The following is a 17,189-nucleotide window of genomic DNA, read 5'->3' as shown; positions in this document are numbered from 1 at the left end:
AAGTGATTGATGTTCGAAGTTGACAAGATTTTAATCCATGCTTACCGATCTGCGCTTGAAAAGCCAAAGTAATTTCCTATTTTCTTCAGATATTTGTCTTCCAACCAAATAATTTTTTATGTATATTGAAAATCTGTCAGATAATAAACATAAAATCTATTTCCAATTCTCCAATATCTATTAATCAAAAATAACATTAAAAAAATAGCGATCACCCAAAAGTTTGCATTTACAACAAAACTAATTAAAGTCAAATGTGAATTAAGTTCAGTCAATTTTATATTCAATTGATTAAATAGTTTTACACAATTATTTAATTAGTAAATTCTTAATTAAAACCTCACTGGAAAACATTACTAGGTCCTACAATATTTAAAAATCGTAATTATAATTTTAGACAACATTTACGAATAAGAACAGACAGGTCTCTCTGTTTCACATTCTTACGTGATTAGAGTAAATCTTTAACAATAAGTAAACCAAACATTAAATAACTTCAGGATAGCGATCTTTCGAGTTCGCTAATATTGAAATGTTTGTCTAAAAAAGAATGGAAGATCAAATCTTCAAAATTGTACCCACAACAATCCCCGACCGTTTCCAAAATCCCTCACACTTACTTAAATTCGTAATAAATTATAGGAGTGCAAGGTGAGGCTGAGTCTGAGGGCCCCTCCGAATCCGAATGTCGTCCTTATATCGAGAAAGCGCTGAAGGAACTTGAAACTGGAGAAGGCGGAGAAAAGGATGATGGGGATAGTAAGGAGGATATCCCAACAGTAGAGATAACGGACGATGCCGATTTACCAAATAATGGTAAAGACGACGATGCCGATGGAGAAGATAATGATAGCAACGAAAGTGTAGAAAACGAAAAGGTCGACGATACCGATAGCGCCGAGGTAACTGAATATCAAAATTTAAATTCATATCTTAAAAACGAAGTTTAGAATTTCGAATCGGATTTAGTACCTACTTAACTTTATCTACGTATTATAACTACAATTTTCAGAAAGACGGTGACGAATCCGACAAATCAGGAGAAGAGGATAGCGTTGAAGAAGAGGTTGGTATTAAATCGGTCTCAGCCAACCTCTCAATCTTCAGTAAGTTTCTCCTATAATTGTTCAATAAAAGAAAAAAAAATCACTCTGAATGTCAAAGTTCATGTTTCCCAAACTTACACGAAGATTGACGGGGAAAGCGATATACGTTTTGTTTACTTCAGTAATCATTTTGGTAGGTAAATAAAATTGAGAATACGCAAACTACACAAAGTGCTCAACCGGACGATAAGCCAGATGACTCCCATGAAGACAAAGACGATTCTGACGAAGCCCAGCCTAACGCTACAGACGATGATGATGATGACAGCAAAGAAGATGACGCCGCCGGTAACAAAGATGACAGCGAAGAAGAGAAAGTAGACAATGATGACAGCAAGGAAGACGATAAGAATGATAGCAAAGAAGATGACGATAAAAATGATAGCAAAGAGGATCAAAAGGATGACGACAGCAAAGAAGATCAAAAGGTCGACGATGATAGTAAAGAAGATCAAAAAGTGGACGATGATAGCAAAGAAGACCAAAAGGATGACGATAGTAAAGAAGATAAAAACGACGATAGCAAAGAAGAAGTCAAAACCACAGCTGGAAGTGCTAAGACCGACGATGACGATGACGATGATAGCAAAAGAACTCGTGAAAAAAGAGACGAAAGCAAAGAAGATGACGGTAGAGTCAATGAAATTACATTAATTCATTTTCGTTTCTTCCTTCATTAAAATTTTCAGATGGTGAATCCAATGGCAAAAATGATAGCAAGGAAGACGATGATAGTGGTGAAAAAGATGGAAACGGAGATGATGACGATGATGACAGCGACGAGGATGGTACTCCAGAAGAAGAATTGTCCCAAGTGTATGAAGAACCTGCAGATGCAAGACCTAGAGATCATATCTACCAACTACTAAAATTGGACGAAGAATCCGAGAAAATTGAAGAAATAGTCGACAGGGTTTCTGAAATAACTCTAAGAGAACTTAAAAAAGTTTATGAAAATGCTATAAAGCCTTTGGAAACTTTATACAAATACAGGGACCTTAGTAACAGACACTTCGGTGATCCAGAAATATTTTCCAAGCCACTTATCCTTTTCATGGGTCCATGGAGCGGTGGTAAATCCTCCATAATCAACTATCTTCTCGATAACGAGTATGACGAAACATCGTTAAGGACAGGTTTGTTAATATGCCAAAACTATAAATAATTAATAATATTTCCCTAATGTTTAAAACATCCCAAGGAGCCGAACCTTCGCCCGCGTATTTCAATATCCTCATGTACGCAAATGAGTCCGAAATTCTTGATGGTACCCAACTAGCCGCCGATTACACATTTTCGGGATTGCAAAAATTCGGTCAAGGATTAGAAGAACGCCTAAAGGGATACAAATTGCCCAAACCCTTACTAGAAAAGGTAATGCTAAATCCAACTGGCTCTAAGAAAAAATTTAAAACTGGGGACATTTTTTAGGTAAACATCGTTGAAATTCCTGGTATTTTAGAAGTTCGAAAACAAGTGTCTCGAGTATTTCCATTCAACGACGCTTGCCAGTGGTTCATAGACAGAGCAGACATTATATTTCTAGTATACGACCCTTCGAAATTGGATGTAGGACCAGAAACGGAAGCTATTTTGGACCAGTTGAAGGGAAGAGAACATCAGGTAAAAGAATGATCCTCAGTTACAATGCAGTAAGTACTAAAATGTATTATTTTCCTTTTGGCAGACAAGGATAGTGTTAAACAAAGCAGATCAGGTGAAACCTGAGGAACTAATGAGAGTGCAAGGGTCGCTAATATGGAATATATCCCCCCTTATGTCGTCAGCTCAACCCCCAATTATGTATACAACTTCTCTTTGGTCAAGACCCTACGAACCTTGGGCACCTGTGAGGCTACTACAAGCACAGGAAAGGGCTTTTCTTAAAGATCTCCGATCAGCAGTTGACAAACGAATTGAAAACAAAATAGCTAGCGCAAGAAGATTTGCTGTAAGTGACAAAAAATACCTATTCTAACTTTTCTAAATTAAAAATGACTAAACATCTCTTACTTAATTAGATAATAGGGCAACTCGTTTATTCTTTGACTTTCGAAATAGTTTATTATTTTTGAAGCAGACGCAAATCAAATAAACTCTAAACAAGATAATTGTGTACCAAGTTCGGAAACTATTTCAAATGTTATTGGACAGAGTACCTGATCTTTTCAAGAAAATACTAATTACCTGATCGCTCACGTATCGAAGTTGAAATCATTTTCCTTTTCATTCACCCAAGATTATTAGATAATTAAAGAGTTCACGATATAAACAATCAAAATACACACATTATTTTACTAATCATAATCAACATTACCACACCACTATGGCCCGACTTTTACCGTATACTACACGAACAGTAAATAATACTGAATAGAGTCCGTCAGTGTTATCGATATGTGATACTCATCAAGGTAAAATGAAGAGCAGAGCCAGCTGATAAAAAAGAACTGATAATGATACGAAGCGTCATTTTTATTGAAAATTTTAATCAAATAAATTACATAATTTAAAATAATACTGTATAATGTGTTAATTTTTAGGTACGCGTTAGAAACCATGCTAAAATGGTAGATTGTTATTTAACGACATATTACAACCACAAATCTGTATTCGGAAATAAGAAGCAGATAGCCGATCAAATAACCGAACATCCTCAAGATTACCATATCTACGAAGGCCTTTCGACACTGACAAACATCTCTCGATATGATTTGCCCGATCCCGAAGTCTATCGGGATTTCTTCAAATTGAATCCTCTATACGAGTTTCAGCCATTATCGGCAACATGCACCTACTTCAGGGGATGTCCCATCAATAGGCTCGATGTGGCCATTGCATACGATCTCCCGGAACTTGTCGGGAAACACAAGCGCCTCGTGGAAGCAACCCTTGCACAAGCAAACATTACTGCCCCTGCAAGTTGAACAACGTCCAACTAATGGGACCAAGTATGTTTTTCTGCAGTCTGCAAGGATTCCTTATTGAACGTGTTCTACCATTAGAAGGCTCCTTCTAATATTTTCCCGGTGCCGTTGTTGGGCTACATTTGCCAGAAAAGTTAATTAATAGTAAATAATTAACTGCTATCTTTTAAGTAATGTAGATCGTGATATATGCTCTCTAAGTTTAATAAACTAATGCCAAAACAACGGTGGACAAATAACGAACTTAGTTGCGCTTTAAAAGTATATTCTCCTGCAGTTGTGTGTGTTGATCGCATTTAAGAATTCATTTTAACCGGAGTGTTCAAGTAAAGGCGCCTTTTGTTCCAAATGAGTGGGTATTTTAAAACCAGAAGATGTACAATTCCTTATAAATTAGTGCCGGTGTTGAGTAGGTACCTCTAAGTGAAGAATATATACGTGCGTATAGTCGGTAGTCGATTGATTTGAGTATATATATATATTTTTTTTTTTCACTTAATTATAAGTATTTTACGACAGTCATTTTTCGCTATTAATTTAACTATTGTATTTCAAAAGTTAGCTGTAAGTTGCAACATCCTTCAAGAATTACATATTTGTATTATATATGTTCTGTTAATTTGTACATACGTATGTCGTTTGTCAACATTGAACAATATTGAACTAACTGTACTTTATTAATAAATTGTTAATTTAAAAATTAATTATTTTATCTTCATAAACATAAATGGCTATTTAAAATGGTAAATTTTAAACAATTCTGCTAATCTCCGATTTGCATTTAAATACTTTCACTTCACTACAATGAATGCACCCATTTAATAGTTGATATAGATGTATCTATAAGAAGAAAATTAATCATTGATATCTCACTTCTATAGTTGTCAGTTCTACATAACCTTACATAAATACAAAAATTCACTATATTTTTTTAAGTTTAATTCGCATATATTTTTTATTTTATGAAAAATTACCAATACCTGGTTATTAATAATGTAAGAGCATTTTATTTATAGTAGTTAATTGTACTTTAAAACAGAAATTACTTAATAAATATGTACTTCTAACCCTAAAATTTAAGCCATATATTGCGTCAGAAGTAACATGATGATTTTATGAATATTTTAGCAAAAAGTAACAATAAAAGGTACTTGACAAAATGTAAACATCTGTTTGACTTCTAAAATGCATAATATCGTTTAAAACCTTCAATTATCATGGCCAAATATGTGCCAGAAACTATAATAAGGTAAGAAGTTCTTATAGCATATTTTTAATACTCTAATATTTGTTGTTCAACTTGTAGTGTAACTATTTTGCTAACAGTTGGACTGTTGCTCCTGATAAATAAATCTTTTTCTGAACTGAAATTGCTTCAAAAATTATTACCAGAATATAGCTGGCTTATTCATGGTATACAAAACATTTTAGGATATTCAACAGTGTTTATACCTGGATATTTAATTTTTAAATATACAAGAAAGATCAATTATCTGGAAAGACCAGGTCCTTAAATTCAGCGACTAATAACAATTACTTAATAAAAATATTTTTTAGGTAACACAACTTTTAGTTTCATTATTAGAGCATGCTTTGGTTATGAAGAACTTCCTGACCACACTACTGCATCACCTGTCCTTGCAACACCTAACAAAGGATTATTATATGATGCTTTTTTGTTAACATTTTATTTTCTGGGTTTACAAGTTTCATATTTGGTATGGGGTGTATTACAAGAAAAAGTTATGACCCAAGTACAAGAAACTGATCCATATATTATAGTTTTGTACCTCAGGTCCTGTTTTAGGACTATACAAATTCGTTAGGAGAAAAAGGACGTTTCAAGGATTCACAGTTTTTAGTCTTTGTAAATAGGATTTTGGCATTTACATTATCAGGTTTAATAATAGCTTGTACAAGGCAACCACGTCACAAAGCACCTTTATACAAATATGTCTATTGCTCTTTCTCAAATATTATGAGCTCATGGTGTCAATATGAAGCTTTAAAATATGTTTCTTTCCCACATCAGGTTGATTACAAATATTAAGAGAAAATATTTGTGTAATTATTATTTTAGGTTTTAGCAAAAGCAGCTAAAACAATCCCTGTAATGATAATGGGCAAAATAGTTTCTAAGACAACATATGAATTTTATGAATATGTAACAGCATCTATTTTGTCCCTAGGAATGTTATTTTTTATGCTCAACAGTGGAGATGAAAATAATGGTAAAAAGTGTATAGTGCATTTACATCATTTAAAAAAAATGTTGTTTTAGGCTCGAGAACTACAACATTCTTTGGTATTTTACTCCTTTGTTCCTACGTTATATTTGATAGTTTTACATCAAATTGGCAAGGAGTACTTTTTAAACAGTATGGAATGAGTTCATTACAAATGATGTGCGCAATTAATTTATTTTCCTGCACTTTTACAGCGGTATCGTTACTACAACAGGGAAGTTTAATTAGCTCCTTTAATTTTATGACGCAATTTCCAAAATTCTGTTTTGACTGTGTACTGTTATCAGTTTGCTCGGCGGGAGGTCAACTATTTATATTTAAAACAATTTCCACGTTTGGCCCTCTTGTCTTTGCCATTATAACAACAATAAGACAGGGTTTCTCTATACTACTCAGTTGTGTAATTTATCATCATAAAATCAGTTTATTCGGTGTATTCGGAATTTTTCTGGTATTTCTGAGTATATTTTTGCGAATATATTGCAGCTATAGAATTAGAAAACGCAAAAAGCCAATCGTCGGTTAACGTTTATATATGAAATACATGACGCACATTTTATTGTATTTTATACGATAGAAAAAATATAGTTCCTTTGACAAGTATTACAGTCTTTTTATTNAATCAGTCTATAGAGATGGCATTAATAGACTGGAACACCGCTATGAGAAATGTATCAGCCTTGGAGGAGATCATGTTGAGAAATAAAAAAAAAAAAATTTTTAAAACCTTGTTTTTCTTGGTCAGGCCGGAAACTTATCAATCCACCCTCGTATGTCCGTTGTAACTGTCGACTGCCATTAGGTGTCATATGTGTATCTAAATAATTAATTACACATGTTTCAAAAGCAGCCCTTAATACGAACCCTCCCCTTATCAGCGCACAATGGAATTCTGTATTTAATGGTTCAAAGAAACTTTACGTTCAAGTACAAATCGATTTATCAAGTTACTAGAGCAAATCTGAATAATGTTTGATATTCGGGCTTGATGATCGCGATCTAGGATCGTTTCTCCTTCAATCAGCATCCTCAGGAAACCTAGGGAGGTGTTAAGTCCTTAGCTGTGGTTGTAAAGGACTTCTCACCGAAAGAAACACAATCCTAGAGCACGGCAAGCATTATTCTGATGACACAGGTAATGAAAGCATAATTCTTTTTACTGGTAGAACAAAATTAGGTCACGACGTTTCGGATATTTTTAATATAATTCCAAAAACTAATGTACATTTGTTTGTCCGCAAGTATCTCAGAAAGAACTCCACACATTAGAATAAGATTTATTACACAATTGTCCTAAAATGTACAGAAGGTTTTAAAGTTTTCAATTTTATTCAATAATCAAAGATAACCGCTAGTTGTGCGCGTCAACGAAACGTTGAGAAGCCAAAATCCATCAACACGACTGTACCATTCTCAGAAAGAAACATTTCATTATCAAGCAAACGCTGCAAAAGCTTTGACTAATTTTTAAATTCACTTTTAAAAACTTGAAACAAGTACAAACAGACAATAGAATTCGTTGCGAATTGGACAAATTTAATACACGATGTAAAATAGATTACAGACTTGAAATCTGCCGCCTGTGCGATCCTTTAAAAAGAAATTTTATACATTTTGCATCCTTAAATTTGGGTCTGGGCAAGACAATGAAATTGGTAGCCGTTTAATTCAATTTCGTTTCTTAAATTAGTTTAAGTTTAATTTAGTTCTACGGAATGCCATTCACAAACCATTTGCATAAAAATCACTCTAGCAGGGCTTCCCCAAGCGCAAGAATTAAAAGAATTAAACGATCTGTAATTTCCAGTTTTATTTATTACCAACGATAAACACAAAAAGTTTTATTAAGGTTCCTAATTTTTTTCACAAAACGCATTGTTTTTATGCATCGGCTAAATAAATCCTTTGAAGAATAACAATTCCTTAACTAACTCGACACAAATTTTCACTAAATTATCAAATACAATTGATGCAATTAAACTGTTTACACTAGAGATCCAATCTAATAAAATTATACAATTAATTACCCCTAACGTTTTAACTTGAACAAATTTGAGACAATAAGAACAATAAAATAAGCATAAGTGTCTAATAAAAGTTCTACATGAAGTACCTACTTCGTAATTTACTTTGAAGATTGCAGAATTCTTTTTGGCAATGTAGTATTTGTTTTCCTATAGAAATTTAAATTAATTTTAACTTTTAACTTTTTTATAAGCAATTACTTATACTGGAAATACGTTTAATATAGTTCTACAGGACAATATTCAGGATATCACAAATCACAATAAATTTAATACCATAGTTGGTGTCTATATATTTCTCAGAATTGCTCATAAATTTCGATGAGATTTCACTGTTTTAATATTACCATTAACCCAGGAAGGTTTTGAACAACGTACGTCCTGTTGACCCCCCAAGGACTTAACACCTACCATACGTATAATAGTTCTGGCATCTCAACGGATCCATTACATCAATATGCACTTGAAATCGATATATCAATTGTAAACATAAGAAAATGTATTTGGATTTTTAGAAGGAGTTAGCGAGAAAGGAAGAAGCAAACTTATGTATGTATAACATTATCCACTCAAGTTACATGGACTTTTATCCTTTGGGGCCAAATTTCTAACTGAAACGAATCTAAAACTGAAAAACATACTTTCCGCATCTTTAACTTCAAAAATTTCCCAATCTTATTACTTTTCAATGTAATTCTAAATTGAGCTTATAACGAAAACGAATTTAAAAACGTCAAAACATTTGGTTTTTGTTCCGCAAATTTATTTAGAAAATCTGACAATAGTTTCGGCTATTAAGCGATGATAACTTCGCCTGCTTTACAATTTTATTATCTACTAGAAGGTCTAAAGCATCGGAATGAATTTGGTCGTTCAGTAAAAATTTATTACTGCCTTTGGCTCCGGTTATTTCTAAAATTTCTAATAGTAAATCAAGCTTTTTGCTTTTACCCGATAAATAGAGCAACTTTTGTCTATATCATCCCATTTGATTGGTGAATTATTGAATTTTCATGTTCAAAATTTAAAAAAAAACCACAGACAGACACACGAGTGACCCTATATGGGTTCCGTTTTATATTCGGACGTAGAGAACCCTAAAAATTAATTCCCTTTTTTCTTTTATCGCTTGTGCTAAATATTTGCGATAAACAACGTCCTAATATGAATACGTAGCTTGAAAAGCAAAATAATGAAGTAAAGCAGTTTTTGGAATTTATATTTTGACTAAACCTTCGCCGCGCTACTGTCACAGCAATGCTGATACGTATGTATGTACTCGGGATGTCGAAGGTTTTGAAGCTGACAATGAGAGAAAATAGTATCTCAAATTATTTTTATCTTCGCTCTATTTATAAACGGTTGTGTGTGACATTGGTATAAAATTCACGCTGTAATGTCTCTTTAAAATTGCAATTCACTGCATTTCTCATTACTATTTCTGTTTTTACTGTTGCATTACCAATTACTTCGTAATGTTTATTGCACTCATTAACAATGTTACTGTTCCAAACCAGATTGGCTGGAAGAGATGGATTATAAAAAGTTCCTTTAGACAATATGTCGTCGTATAATTTTATCAAGGACTGAATTTCAAAAATTATTTTTCGCCATATATTTTTAATTTCATGACCGAAAAAAGGTCGTTTCTCATTTAATCATTTAATTAGAAAATTCCCAACTGGCCGGTGAAATTATCGGCGAATACTTTTCCACGGAAAGTATGTGAAATAAACTGAAAAGCTTTTCGGTTGGCTATCGTGTTACACTTTTTGAAATATCTCATGTTTTGTAATGAAATGCGTAGGCGAAGTTTTACAAACAGTTTCTAATTTAGTTATACACATCATAGACATTTCATGTAAATTTAGAATACCATAATGACATAAGCATAAAACCCTACGTCAGGTATTCTTACGTAGTTCCAGACACGCCAAATTCGCTTTATAGATTTACATCGGCTTTTAGCAACGAACATTAAAATAAATGAACCGCACATAATCGGGTCAAATTTTTCCATTTTCTTGCACGGCTTTCTTGTTTGCAAATCACACAACCGAAAAGATAAATCTATAACCCATGATTCAGAAATTCTTCTCGCCGTCACCGTCCACAATTTTCCCACGTCGCTTCTCTGTCATCAAGAAAGTAGGCAGTTTTGAAAAAAACTCTGCACCTGGTCAAAATCTATATAAGTAATTTCAAAAAGTATCTATTATAAACAACCCTGAGAAATCCCAGAAAAGTTACCAAAAAGTACTAAAAGAGCGTTTGGCGTTAAACTTATTTAGAACGTTTTTATGAGTTATATCAAAATTCTCCCATCAGATCCATGTGGGTGAAGGGGATTTTTTTAAAAGTTATATATGTTTACTGTACCTATTACCTGTATGTAGTTAAAATGACCTTGAGATAGCTACATTACGCTTTGAGTATCTATAATTTTTTGACCATTAAATGTTTTTCTGGAGAATGGAATTTCCATAGGGTTTCCCAGAAAAAAAAAACGGACATATGACTGTTTGATTGGTTTTAAATCGTTGCGGATCATGAAGTAATCCAATAACGACAATAAGCAGTGGATTAGGAGCTGTTCGGCGTGACCAGTTTCTGCAAGGGAGACAATAACGAAGCTTTGATTTTTTTTTAATGATTGCCGGGATCTATTAAAAGAATTTTCGAATGCGGTTGCTGGCGTCGATAGCCACACACGGTCGAGGATGGGCAAACACAATTTGGGCGCTCAGTGCATAGCTTTCATGTAACGAGTAGAGTGAACATCTCCTAAGCCATGGAGGCCCGGAAGATGTCCTCATGGCTATCGCTGCTACTGGGTGTTGTACTACTCACGGCCGTCTTGCAGGGTACGTTTACTACTTTACGTTTCGTCCTCGACCAATTCCATCATCACCCCCCTTTTGAAAACACCGCCGGGAAAAAAGTCCTTTGAGTGTCGAAAGAAAAAAAAAATGTGGTGTTGCTAATCAAAGAGGACGAAAGTTGTGTGCGAATGTGTGATATTGGTGATATCAAGTGATAACAGTGTTATGTAACGTCCGCGAGGAAATTCTAAAATCTGAATATACATCTCTAGTGCTATTTTAGGATGTATCGCAGGTCGTTAGAAACCCCTATTTTCGGCTACTCCTTCAGGACCCAAATTAGGACCTTTTAAATTAATGCGAAAGGCGATGCCTGTAAGATTATTTAAGTAGATTTTAATTTTCAAATAAACACAAGATCTCTAGCCTAAAAGTAGCTAAACCTGATGCATTTGACGACATACCTACTAGGCAACGAGCCAGCTACGGTTATCCTAGACTTCGTTCTAAATATAATATAGACACACACGTACCAAACTACCCACAGTTTTTCGAAAAAAGAAGAAAATTAAAACTCATATTTTCAAGATTACAAACTCGATACGAGTGTTTTTAATTTTTATAACTAATATCCAAATGACGTTATACGTTCAGAGCGCTATCGTTTTCATTTTACAATAATTGTACAAAATATAAACCAACAGCTGTTACACTGGCCCAATGCCATTTTGGCTATTAGTATCATTAAATACTCTCAACATTTTTTTTCTAAAGTCAAAATTCCTTAAAAGTTAAATGTACGTAACCGATGGCAAAAGTTGTCGCTGTTTTTTTTATCGTATTTTCGGATTAAATGAAATGAAGCTAACTTTAGTCGGCGTCCAGATTTTGCAATTGAATCGAGGTCGGAGCTAAATACGTTATTCACAAGTTATTACCGAAATATTTAACTTAAAGAAATTTATTCGTTTTCTGTTTATTGCGAGTGTACACAGTCATCTTACTTAAAAATATCATTTTGCTTGTTAAATTGGTTCTTTTTATCGGAGCCCTATAGGATTCAGTACGAAAAAGGAAATATCATTTTATTCAAAAACGGATTTTGGCTGTTTTTCAAAAGCCAAAGGTACTTTTTTACTTTTCGTAATATTTCTTGCCAATGTTGTTATATAAGTATTCCTTATTTTCGGAAAAAGTTTTATCGATGCTTTTCACTATAATATTTTGTCTCTTATAAGTTGTTAAATGTTATTCTTATTTACAAACGAAACTATAATTATGACGCTGCAAATTTTTCACAATCAGGAATGCGGTTAAATCCTTTTAAATTTATTTCCCCGTCTTTAAATTACTTTCAATACGATCGGAAGTGATTGATGTTCGAAGTTGACAAGATTTTAATCCATGCTTACCGATCTGCGCTTGAAAAGCCAAAGTAATTTCCTATTTTCTTCAGATATTTGTCTTCCAACCAAATAATTTTTTATGTATATTGAAAATCTGTCAGATAATAAACATAAAATCTATTTCCAATTCTCCAATATCTATTAATCAAAAATAACATTAAAAAAATAGCGATCACCCAAAAGTTTGCATTTACAACAAAACTAATTAAAGTCAAATGTGAATTAAGTTCAGTCAATTTTATATTCAATTGATTAAATAGTTTTACACAATTATTTAATTAGTAAATTCTTAATTAAAACCTCACTGGAAAACATTACTAGGTCCTACAATATTTAAAAATCGTAATTATAATTTTAGACAACATTTACGAATAAGAACAGACAGGTCTCTCTGTTTCACATTCTTACGTGATTAGAGTAAATCTTTAACAATAAGTAAACCAAACATTAAATAACTTCAGGATAGCGATCTTTCGAGTTCGCTAATATTGAAATGTTTGTCTAAAAAAGAATGGAAGATCAAATCTTCAAAATTGTACCCACAACAATCCCCGACCGTTTCCAAAATCCCTCACACTTACTTAAATTCGTAATAAATTATAGGAGTGCAAGGTGAGGCTGAGTCTGAGGGCCCCTCCGAATCCGAATGTCGTCCTTATATCGAGAAAGCGCTGAAGGAACTTGAAACTGGAGAAGGCGGAGAAAAGGATGATGGGGATAGTAAGGAGGATATCCCAACAGTAGAGATAACGGACGATGCCGATTTACCAAATAATGGTAAAGACGACGATGCCGATGGAGAAGATAATGATAGCAACGAAAGTGTAGAAAACGAAAAGGTCGACGATACCGATAGCGCCGAGGTAACTGAATATCAAAATTTAAATTCATATCTTAAAAACGAAGTTTAGAATTTCGAATCGGATTTAGTACCTACTTAACTTTATCTACGTATTATAACTACAATTTTCAGAAAGACGGTGACGAATCCGACAAATCAGGAGAAGAGGATAGCGTTGAAGAAGAGGTTGGTATTAAATCGGTCTCAGCCAACCTCTCAATCTTCAGTAAGTTTCTCCTATAATTGTTCAATAAAAGAAAAAAAAATCACTCTGAATGTCAAAGTTCATGTTTCCCAAACTTACACGAAGATTGACGGGGAAAGCGATATACGTTTTGTTTACTTCAGTAATCATTTTGGTAGGTAAATAAAATTGAGAATACGCAAACTACACAAAGTGCTCAACCGGACGATAAGCCAGATGACTCCCATGAAGACAAAGACGATTCTGACGAAGCCCAGCCTAACGCTACAGACGATGATGATGATGACAGCAAAGAAGATGACGCCGCCGGTAACAAAGATGACAGCGAAGAAGAGAAAGTAGACAATGATGACAGCAAGGAAGACGATAAGAATGATAGCAAAGAAGATGACGATAAAAATGATAGCAAAGAGGATCAAAAGGATGACGACAGCAAAGAAGATCAAAAGGTCGACGATGATAGTAAAGAAGATCAAAAAGTGGACGATGATAGCAAAGAAGACCAAAAGGATGACGATAGTAAAGAAGATAAAAACGACGATAGCAAAGAAGAAGTCAAAACCACAGCTGGAAGTGCTAAGACCGACGATGACGATGACGATGATAGCAAAAGAACTCGTGAAAAAAGAGACGAAAGCAAAGAAGATGACGGTAGAGTCAATGAAATTACATTAATTCATTTTCGTTTCTTCCTTCATTAAAATTTTCAGATGGTGAATCCAATGGCAAAAATGATAGCAAGGAAGACGATGATAGTGGTGAAAAAGATGGAAACGGAGATGATGACGATGATGACAGCGACGAGGATGGTACTCCAGAAGAAGAATTGTCCCAAGTGTATGAAGAACCTGCAGATGCAAGACCTAGAGATCATATCTACCAACTACTAAAATTGGACGAAGAATCCGAGAAAATTGAAGAAATAGTCGACAGGGTTTCTGAAATAACTCTAAGAGAACTTAAAAAAGTTTATGAAAATGCTATAAAGCCTTTGGAAACTTTATACAAATACAGGGACCTTAGTAACAGACACTTCGGTGATCCAGAAATATTTTCCAAGCCACTTATCCTTTTCATGGGTCCATGGAGCGGTGGTAAATCCTCCATAATCAACTATCTTCTCGATAACGAGTATGACGAAACATCGTTAAGGACAGGTTTGTTAATATGCCAAAACTATAAATAATTAATAATATTTCCCTAATGTTTAAAACATCCCAAGGAGCCGAACCTTCGCCCGCGTATTTCAATATCCTCATGTACGCAAATGAGTCCGAAATTCTTGATGGTACCCAACTAGCCGCCGATTACACATTTTCGGGATTGCAAAAATTCGGTCAAGGATTAGAAGAACGCCTAAAGGGATACAAATTGCCCAAACCCTTACTAGAAAAGGTAATGCTAAATCCAACTGGCTCTAAGAAAAAATTTAAAACTGGGGACATTTTTTAGGTAAACATCGTTGAAATTCCTGGTATTTTAGAAGTTCGAAAACAAGTGTCTCGAGTATTTCCATTCAACGACGCTTGCCAGTGGTTCATAGACAGAGCAGACATTATATTTCTAGTATACGACCCTTCGAAATTGGATGTAGGACCAGAAACGGAAGCTATTTTGGACCAGTTGAAGGGAAGAGAACATCAGGTAAAAGAATGATCCTCAGTTACAATGCAGTAAGTACTAAAATGTATTATTTTCCTTTTGGCAGACAAGGATAGTGTTAAACAAAGCAGATCAGGTGAAACCTGAGGAACTAATGAGAGTGCAAGGGTCGCTAATATGGAATATATCCCCCCTTATGTCGTCAGCTCAACCCCCAATTATGTATACAACTTCTCTTTGGTCAAGACCCTACGAACCTTGGGCACCTGTGAGGCTACTACAAGCACAGGAAAGGGCTTTTCTTAAAGATCTCCGATCAGCAGTTGACAAACGAATTGAAAACAAAATAGCTAGCGCAAGAAGATTTGCTGTAAGTGACAAAAAATACCTATTCTAACTTTTCTAAATTAAAAATGACTAAACATCTCTTACTTAATTAGATAATAGGGCAACTCGTTTATTCTTTGACTTTCGAAATAGTTTATTATTTTTGAAGCAGACGCAAATCAAATAAACTCTAAACAAGATAATTGTGTACCAAGTTCGGAAACTATTTCAAATGTTATTGGACAGAGTACCTGATCTTTTCAAGAAAATACTAATTACCTGATCGCTCACGTATCGAAGTTGAAATCATTTTCCTTTTCATTCACCCAAGATTATTAGATAATTAAAGAGTTCACGATATAAACAATCAAAATACACACATTATTTTACTAATCATAATCAACATTACCACACCACTATGGCCCGACTTTTACCGTATACTACACGAACAGTAAATAATACTGAATAGAGTCCGTCAGTGTTATCGATATGTGATACTCATCAAGGTAAAATGAAGAGCAGAGCCAGCTGATAAAAAAGAACTGATAATGATACGAAGCGTCATTTTTATTGAAAATTTTAATCAAATAAATTACATAATTTAAAATAATACTGTATAATGTGTTAATTTTTAGGTACGCGTTAGAAACCATGCTAAAATGGTAGATTGTTATTTAACGACATATTACAACCACAAATCTGTATTCGGAAATAAGAAGCAGATAGCCGATCAAATAACCGAACATCCTCAAGATTACCATATCTACGAAGGCCTTTCGACACTGACAAACATCTCTCGATATGATTTGCCCGATCCCGAAGTCTATCGGGATTTCTTCAAATTGAATCCTCTATACGAGTTTCAGCCATTATCGGCAACATGCACCTACTTCAGGGGATGTCCCATCAATAGGCTCGATGTGGCCATTGCATACGATCTCCCGGAACTTGTCGGGAAACACAAGCGCCTCGTGGAAGCAACCCTTGCACAAGCAAACATTACTGCCCCTGCAAGTTGAACAACGTCCAACTAATGGGACCAAGTATGTTTTTCTGCAGTCTGCAAGGATTCCTTATTGAACGTGTTCTACCATTAGAAGGCTCCTTCTAATATTTTCCCGGTGCCGTTGTTGGGCTACATTTGCCAGAAAAGTTAATTAATAGTAAATAATTAACTGCTATCTTTTAAGTAATGTAGATCGTGATATATGCTCTCTAAGTTTAATAAACTAATGCCAAAACAACGGTGGACAAATAACGAACTTAGTTGCGCTTTAAAAGTATATTCTCCTGCAGTTGTGTGTGTTGATCGCATTTAAGAATTCATTTTAACCGGAGTGTTCAAGTAAAGGCGCCTTTTGTTCCAAATGAGTGGGTATTTTAAAACCAGAAGATGTACAATTCCTTATAAATTAGTGCCGGTGTTGAGTAGGTACCTCTAAGTGAAGAATATATACGTGCGTATAGTCGGTAGTCGATTGATTTGAGTATATATATATATTTTTTTTTTTCACTTAATTATAAGTATTTTACGACAGTCATTTTTCGCTATTAATTTAACTATTGTATTTCAAAAGTTAGCTGTAAGTTGCAACATCCTTCAAGAATTACATATTTGTATTATATATGTTCTGTTAATTTGTACATACGTATGTCGTTTGTCAACATTGAACAATATTGAAC

At 34.2% G+C, this 17,189-nt stretch overlaps 4 protein-coding genes across 5 annotated transcripts in view; 3 read left to right on the top strand and 1 right to left on the bottom strand.

The window, feature by feature from the left end:
- Window positions 1-3,642, bottom strand: part of LOC108741271 (metabotropic glutamate receptor 7-like) — a 75,394-nt gene extending 71,752 nt beyond the window's left edge. For both annotated transcript variants that reach the window (XM_018476013.2, XM_018476012.2), the window contains exon 1: window positions 3,294-3,642. The gene's annotated coding sequence lies outside the window, so the exon portion shown is untranslated. The remainder of the gene's footprint in view (window positions 1-3,293) is intronic.
- LOC112904923 (sarcalumenin-like) lies at window positions 639-4,733 on the top strand (the record flags this gene model as incomplete). Its single annotated transcript, XM_025976186.1, has 8 exons — window positions 639-902; window positions 1,013-1,066; window positions 1,244-1,736; window positions 1,796-2,242; window positions 2,308-2,480; window positions 2,538-2,729; window positions 2,794-3,057; window positions 3,650-4,733. Coding segments are annotated over 8 exons (2,271 nt in total), but the record flags the coding sequence as incomplete, so codon positions are not given.
- A 197-nt stretch (window positions 4,734-4,930) lies between these two features.
- Window positions 4,931-6,882, top strand: LOC108741273 (adenosine 3'-phospho 5'-phosphosulfate transporter 1). The gene is made up of 7 exons (XM_018476016.1): window positions 4,931-5,028; window positions 5,162-5,282; window positions 5,340-5,539; window positions 5,591-5,787; window positions 5,841-6,065; window positions 6,114-6,264; window positions 6,315-6,882. The coding sequence occupies exons 2-7, from the start codon at window positions 5,251-5,253 to the stop codon at window positions 6,803-6,805; spliced, it is 1,296 nt and encodes a 431-aa protein (XP_018331518.1). The 5' UTR covers window positions 4,931-5,028; window positions 5,162-5,250; the 3' UTR covers window positions 6,806-6,882.
- A 4,121-nt stretch (window positions 6,883-11,003) lies between these two features.
- On the top strand, window positions 11,004-17,183 carry LOC108741272 (sarcalumenin). Its single transcript, XM_018476015.2, has 9 exons — window positions 11,004-11,167; window positions 13,135-13,394; window positions 13,505-13,558; window positions 13,736-14,228; window positions 14,288-14,734; window positions 14,800-14,972; window positions 15,030-15,221; window positions 15,286-15,549; window positions 16,142-17,183. The coding sequence occupies exons 1-9, from the start codon at window positions 11,095-11,097 to the stop codon at window positions 16,523-16,525; spliced, it is 2,340 nt and encodes a 779-aa protein (XP_018331517.2). The 5' UTR covers window positions 11,004-11,094; the 3' UTR covers window positions 16,526-17,183.
- Window positions 17,184-17,189: the final 6 nt, after the last annotated feature.

The sequence above is a fragment of the Agrilus planipennis genome, unplaced genomic scaffold (genome assembly GCF_000699045.2).
Source record: "Agrilus planipennis isolate EAB-ADULT unplaced genomic scaffold, Apla_2.0 scaffold199, whole genome shotgun sequence".
In the NCBI taxonomy this organism is placed as follows: Eukaryota; Metazoa; Arthropoda; class Insecta; order Coleoptera; family Buprestidae; genus Agrilus; species Agrilus planipennis.
This window is presented reverse-complemented; position numbering and strand designations above follow the sequence as displayed.